The sequence below is a fragment of the Eutrema salsugineum genome, unplaced genomic scaffold (assembly GCF_000478725.1).
Source record: "Eutrema salsugineum unplaced genomic scaffold, Eutsalg1_0 scaffold_7, whole genome shotgun sequence".
Classification (NCBI taxonomy): Eukaryota; Viridiplantae; Streptophyta; class Magnoliopsida; order Brassicales; family Brassicaceae; genus Eutrema; species Eutrema salsugineum.
Window position 1 is genome coordinate 7,345,265 of NW_006256486.1, and position 7,052 is coordinate 7,352,316.

At 37.8% G+C, this 7,052-nt stretch overlaps 1 protein-coding gene across 1 annotated transcript; it reads left to right on the forward strand.

Moving 5' to 3' along the window:
• The first annotated feature begins 1,611 nt into the window (after nucleotides 1–1,611).
• Nucleotides 1,612–4,480, forward strand: LOC18010624 (lysine histidine transporter-like 8). Its single transcript, XM_006393486.2, has 5 exons — nucleotides 1,612–2,083; nucleotides 2,822–2,955; nucleotides 3,042–3,469; nucleotides 3,555–3,686; nucleotides 3,855–4,480. Exons 1-5 carry the CDS (start codon nucleotides 1,707–1,709, stop codon nucleotides 4,338–4,340), a joined length of 1,557 nt encoding a protein of 518 aa, XP_006393548.1. The 5' UTR covers nucleotides 1,612–1,706; the 3' UTR covers nucleotides 4,341–4,480.
• The last annotated feature ends 2,572 nt before the right edge of the window (nucleotides 4,481–7,052 follow it).

Here is a 7,052-nt window from a genome sequence, read left to right on the forward strand (position 1 = left end):
CAGAAATTTAGATGTATATAAATCATAAATATTATTTATTTAAAATTCTACTTAAAAAGCCTTTAAATCAAGTAACTTAAATTTGTATAAGTAGTATATATTTTATATATATATAGATAGTAAATTTGTAACTAAAACAGTGATAATGGAGATTTTAATATCATGGTGGTTTATTTTTGTTGTTAATGGAGATTTTTTAATTTTTTTAACCATAATATTAGAATTTGGAAACTTTTTTAATTTTTAAATGTTGATGTGGATGCCTTAAAAATAATATGGTTAAACTGTTATTAAATAAAATAGTTTAAATTAAAAAATTTCCTATATTGTTTTGTATTACCAATATAATTTTATAAAAAACTTTTTAAATTTTAATTATTGATGTGGACTAAAAACATTGACCTTTTAAATCTTATGTGGATGTCTTTGGAGGCATATGGCTTCAGCTTTTATTTTTCTATAAATATTTTTTGTTAACAATACAGTTTTAAAATTTGTAATTTTTTTTAATTTTAAATATTGATATGAACCAATAGAATTGAAAAATTAAATCGTATGTGGACACTCTAAGAGGCATATATCCTCAGGTTTTATTTGTAATATATTTAGATATTAACGCTGGAAGATCCCACACGAAATCCGTTGCGGCAAGTGATTTTGGTATCTCCTCTTGAAGTTTATTGAATGTATTCTGATACTGTTTGGTTCAGCTAATTGTTACATTTGTGGTTCAGGTTGGATTGTTAAACCCTTGTTAGATGCCATGTTATTCCAAAGATTTTCCTCGGATACTTCAATCTCTTACGCATTAATGTGGAATCTCTTTTTCTATTTTTAGTGCTTCGTTTTTCAAAATTTTTGGGTATCAATCACTTGACATGTTTCTCGAATTACTTGAACTTTATCATTCTTCTCAAATCCGGTGGCAAAACTTTAGAGATTTTACGGTCTCTTTTTAATATTAAAGCGGCTTGTAGTGGCTTTGTTTATATCTCTTTTATCATATTCTTTTTAACAGGTGGGCCATAATTAGACAACCGATCAATCTGAACATATGTAGGAAATCAATACTAATATTAAAATTTGGAAATTTTCATAATTTTAAATGATGATGTGGATCAATAAAATTATGTTTTAAAATCCTATGTGGACACCCTAAAAAGCATATAGCTTCAACTTTTATTAGTATAAGATTCTAAATTCTATATTGAATACATTCCTCTAATTTATATATATATATATATATTTCTTCGGTTTTTCTTTGTTTTACACTAGAAATATGTAATCAAATCACTAATTCTAAAATTTTCTAGTTGTATTTCACAGCATGAAACATGCCATAAGTTTAGTAGTAAGGACAAGTACAACAAAGCTTAAAACATGCCATATTTTCTTGATTATGAAGCTTACATCGTCCTTTCTTGTAATTTTGTGTTAGTTAATCCGTCATTTATTGCAATTAAATAAGATGTTTCTTCAACACCAATAAAGTAGTCATAATTTTTGTTTTCTTTTGTCGGAATTCTAAAAATAAATCAAAAGGAAGAAATAAAATAATAATAAAGGTCATCTTCCCCAATGGAGACTTGAAAATAGAGAGTGAGAGAGAAAGAGAGTGATAGTGCAAAAAAGCAAAGCAGACATCACCTGCTCAGATAGAGAAAGAAAGAGAGAGAGAGACAAGCTTAGAACAAACCAAAATCTCGATGGACGAGAGACCCGAGACAGAGCTAATATCGATACCAGCGACGCCGCGAGTCTCCACACCGGAGATTCTAACTCCGTCCGGTCAAAGATCGCCTCGTCCGGCCACCAAATCGTCGTCGGCGGCATGGACTCCGACTTCATTTATATCGCCGAGGTTCTTGAGTCCGATTGGGACGCCGATGAAACGCGTTCTTGTCAACATGAAAGGGTATCTCGAGGAAGTGGGTCACCTCACTAAGCTCAACCCACAAGACGCTTGGCTTCCCATCACTGAGTCTCGTAATGGAAACGCTCATTACGCCGCGTTTCATAACTTAAACGCTGGTGTTGGGTTTCAAGCCCTCGTTCTTCCCGTCGCGTTTGCGTTTCTAGGCTGGTGCGTTTGCGTTTTGCACTTTTTTTTTCTTCTTCTTCTTGTTTATCATTTCCAACAATCTTTTCTTGCGTTTTTCGATTTTTCTTGATGTTTGTGTTCAGTCTTTTCAAGATGATTTTTTTAGTGAACGGCGAGAGTTCAGATCCAATTTCAGGGTTTACATGTTTGGCAAAATGGTTTTTATTATTGGAAATTTCTAGTGAATTTAATGAATATTAATACTTTGACTAATTTAGTTTATCTTGATGATAATATATTTTTTTGAACAATTGATGATAATATATTGACTAATTTACATTGCATTAGTATTTTGACTAATTTTGTTCAATTTTGATGAGATTTTTTGTTTTCTGATTTTTCTTTTCATTTGTCATGCTTCCATCATTACACATGTGGTTTACTCTCAGACATACTTTTTGCTTTAATTTGGATCAAGACAGAGCCTTCTTTATCGTCGGTTTTGTTTCTTGTTGATTACCGGCAAAAAATACATTTATAACACAATTATTTATAAATATATAACTTTACAAATATATATATATATATATGCTAGAACATAAGAAAATAAAAATATTTGACATAATGTTTATAAACAACAAAAATAAGGTATCCTTTTTGTAAAGTTATATATTTAAGGTTGAGCATTTGGTTAGTTCAATGTCTTAAGTAGTAATTAAGATTGTTATTTAAGAAAGAAGTTGAGAATTAAACCAGTTTCTGTGGATTACTCTTGTTTAGGAGTTGGGGAATACTATCATTGACAATAGCCTATATCTGGCAACTCTACACACTATGGATTCTTGTTCAGTTACACGAAGCAGTCCCAGGGAAGCGTTACAATCGATATGTCGAGCTTGCACAAGCAGCATTTGGTAAGAAAAATAGATTAAAATCTACATTTCTCATTGATACTAACTTTGTGTTTACTAAAAATCTTGGATTCTTGATTTGAAAACAGGAGAAAGATTAGGAGTTTGGCTTGCATTGTTTCCCACGGTTTATCTATCAGCAGGAACCGCAACAGCGCTGATTCTGATCGGTGGAGAGACAATGAAACTCTTTTTCCAAATAGTTTGCGGTCCATTATGCACCTCGAACCCATTAACAACGGTCGAATGGTATCTTGTGTTTACTTCTCTATGCATCGTTCTGTCTCAGCTTCCGAATCTCAATTCCATTGCGGGACTCTCGTTAATAGGAGCAGTGACTGCTATAACTTACTCTACAATGGTTTGGGTTCTCTCTGTGAGCCAACCAAGACCAGCCACCATCTCATACGAGCCTCTTTCTATGCCTTCTGTTTCTGGTTCGCTTTTTTCTGTCTTGAATGCTCTTGGCATTGTAGCTTTTGCCTTCAGAGGTCACAACTTGGTTCTTGAAATTCAGGTAAATTGCAAAAAAGTTTTCTGTTTTATGTATAATGCGTATTGGACTTGTATTCTGATTGTTCTGAGTATTGAAAACTTTGTAGTCGACGATGCCATCAACGTTTAAGCATCCAGCTCATGTACCAATGTGGAGAGGAGCCAAAGTTGCTTACTTTTTCATTGCTCTGTGTATCTTTCCAATCTCCATTGGAGGCTTTTGGGCTTATGGGAACCTTGTAAGTTCCATTTACTATTATTCTTGGTTTCTTGTCTATTAAGGATGTCTAAATTAAAGTTTTAATCGGTTTACTTTCTTTTCTTGATCTTTTGTTTGGTTCCTTGATTTGACACTCCTCCTAGTGTCAAAAACATAAACTTGATGTATACTTTTCTTGGTCTTACAGATGCCTCAAGGAGGTATGTTGGCTGCTTTGTATGCATTCCACATTCACGACATTCCAAGAGGCTTATTAGCAACAGCATTTCTCCTAGTAGTCTTTAACTGCTTGAGCAGCTTTCAGATATACTCCATGCCAGCCTTTGACAGCTTTGAGGCTGGTTACACAAGCAGAACCAACAAGCCATGTTCGATCTGGGTCAGGTCAGGTTTCCGAGTCTTTTTCGGTTTTGTCTCGTTTTTCATCGGCGTTGCTCTCCCTTTCCTGTCTAGTCTCGCGGGTTTGCTCGGTGGACTCACGCTTCCGGTCACGTTTGCTTATCCTTGCTTCATGTGGGTCTTAATCAAGAAACCTGCAAAATACAGTTTCAATTGGTATTTTCACTGGGGATTGGGTTGGTTAGGAGTTGCATTCAGCTTGGCATTCTCTATAGGTGGGATTTGGAGTATGGTTACTCAAGGACTCAAACTCAAGTTCTTCAGTCCTAACTAAGTAATAGCTTATGTCCAAAAAGTCAGTGGTTTTGTTTGGTTGACAAGTTTGAAGTTTGTAAGAGATATTGTATTGTCTGTGATATGTTTAAGTGTCTTGTTTTTTTCTATATTGGAACAATATAATGTGTAATATATTCAGTAAGCTTTTTTCAATATGAAAATTTTGGATTTTTGAAGTTATGTGTGAGTTGGTTGGTATCACTAAGGCACGAATGTGCCTCTGTTAACAATCCTTAGTTAGATTTCTCCCAACAAAGTAAATCGATTAGATGTTTCTTAAAACTATAAAGTAATAAAACAGATGAAATACATATGTTATAGGATTTTTTCCTAAAAATCGTTTCAAAATTATTAGAAATTTGTTAAGTTAAAATTTACCTATATAGTATCCATCGATTAATAATAGAATTAGTTACTTTCAAAGTCGGAGGATACGACGTGCCCACGTGACACGATGGTGATAGTGAACGCATGGGCTATACACAGAGACCCTAACCTGTGGAAAGAACCGGAGAAGTTTAAACAGGAGAGGTTTAGCGCCGGAGGAGAAGAAGACGTTCATAAGCTGCTGCCGTTTGGGAATGGACGGAGAAACTGTAATTGTTGATCTAAGAGATCACTAAGTGTGTTTAAGAGATGATTAAGATGTAAATGGGGTGAGATTTTCGTAATATAGAAGAGATTTGACTTTGACAAAGAATAAAAGGCAGGTCGAGACCGCATCGTATTGATGAAATAGACGTTTCAAAAATTTTAAACTAAATCTTGAAAAGAGTCAGTTCGACGTTCTAAACACTGAGTTACAAAGAGCTTAGTTTTAAAGAGAGAAAGTTATAGTAGAAAAAGAGTGTAATAAATTTCGAATCTCCTCCACAAATAATATGTGGGAGGTATTTATAGTGGAGGTTTGGAAGCAAGTTTCCACCAAACTGGGGTGATATGGCAGCTTCAATGCATCCCGCGGATATGGTATCTCGAGCCGTGCGTTCGAACCACTCCGCAGTGAATGATGATGAGCTCGTCGCCAAGCTATCCGCGTAGATAGGTCACTGCAGGCGAACTGCTCCTTCACGTGTCAGCTTCTGTTCGGTTTCGCTCACTGTAAATCGGCATCGTGATGATGACGATTACGCGGACCACGCTGACTGGATTCGTTGACTTTGGTTTTAACTCTCTGTTGATTTAGTCAATAGGCTTTAATATTCAAAATGGGCCTAGCTAATTGGGAGTGCTAAGCTCACCTCCAACAATAGCACTCGCCCTCCAGTTCGGTGTATGAGAGTGTCTAATGCGCTGAAGTCCATGGTTTTGATTAGCTCGGCACATCGTAGGCTAGGGTATCACAGCTCGGTGCTATGATAGGATTAAGGCAGACTCTTCGCGTTCCGGCGTTGGGCGGAAAAACAATGTAAATTTCCCGCGGAAACCTTCGGACTTCTTGCGCGTGGTTGGCACACGCAGACATGAAAAGAAGATTTTGCTGTTTTTTTTTTTGGTTTTGCACTTCTCGAGCACGGCACCGAAGCGGCGTCATCATTAGGATTTTGCTTAATTTTCGTATTGCTTTGCCAAGTGTCAACCGTTTCAGTCTCGATTGGTCATTTCCCCTTTCCCTTTTCTATTTAAGTCTTCTTCTTCTTCTTTCTTCTCACTTTTGCTTTTTCGAGACAAAATTGTAGAAAATTCTTCCTTCTTCTCTCCTCTGATTTTGTTGGATCGCTGTGACCTTGATCTTCCTTTTTCCCAGATTCCTCCGATTTCGCTTCTCCTTTTCCTTCTCTTTTTCCTCGATCCTTCGCGCTTTGCAATGGCATGCCTTTTCAATGGAATTTCGTTGAGTCTGAAACCGAATCTGGTTCTCGTGAAAATCGCAGTGATGAGTTCCCGGAAAGTTCTTCGCCGGTGGCTATTCGGAGCACACGAACTCTCCTCGTCATGAGGAGGAAGATGAAATGGACAATCTTCCGCTGATCAACCGGGTTGGCCGGAAGGTGCCTCAGGTTAGGAGTTTGGCTGCTGGCGGTCATGGTGTTGGTCGAGGTGAGCACGGAGGTTGGGGTCGTGGTTGTGCCCAGAATCTGAAGCCTCGGAGATCCAAAGTTCAAAAGCCTCCAAGGATTTCATATGTGGATGGAGGATCACAGACCTGGAGTGACTCGAAGTCCGTGGCAACCATGATCTCTGAGTGCGAGTTCCCCTTGGATGTTGAGGCCAGAATCCCCGCCAAGGATGATCGTCCTTGGCGTCCTCCGGGTGGGTTTGTATGCTTATGTGAGGCTTTTTTTATGAGGTGCGGGAGTTGGCGTTCTCACAGATCTACCCGACAACAGTGCAGAATATGGTCGTGTTGCTGACTTTAGGGTCGGAGAGCGGGGTTGAAGTGACGCGTCAGCTTTTTGAAGACCTTACTCTTCATAAGAACAACCCGACCATCCTGGACTCCTATTATGCTTCCTTCAGGCCGGGGTTGGGCATTAACTTTGACAAGCCAAGCAAGGTTGACAACTGGGAGCGTAGTTGGACCGGTCAAACAGCTCGGGGAGATGGAAGCATAACCTGCACCTCGTGAAAAAAGCCTCACATAGGTATAAAAACCCACTCGAAGGACGCCAAAGACGATCCTCCTTGGCGGAGATTCTGACCTCATCATCCGAGGGAACCCGCACTCAGAAATCATGGTCACCACGGACTTTCATATAGGAGGGCTTAG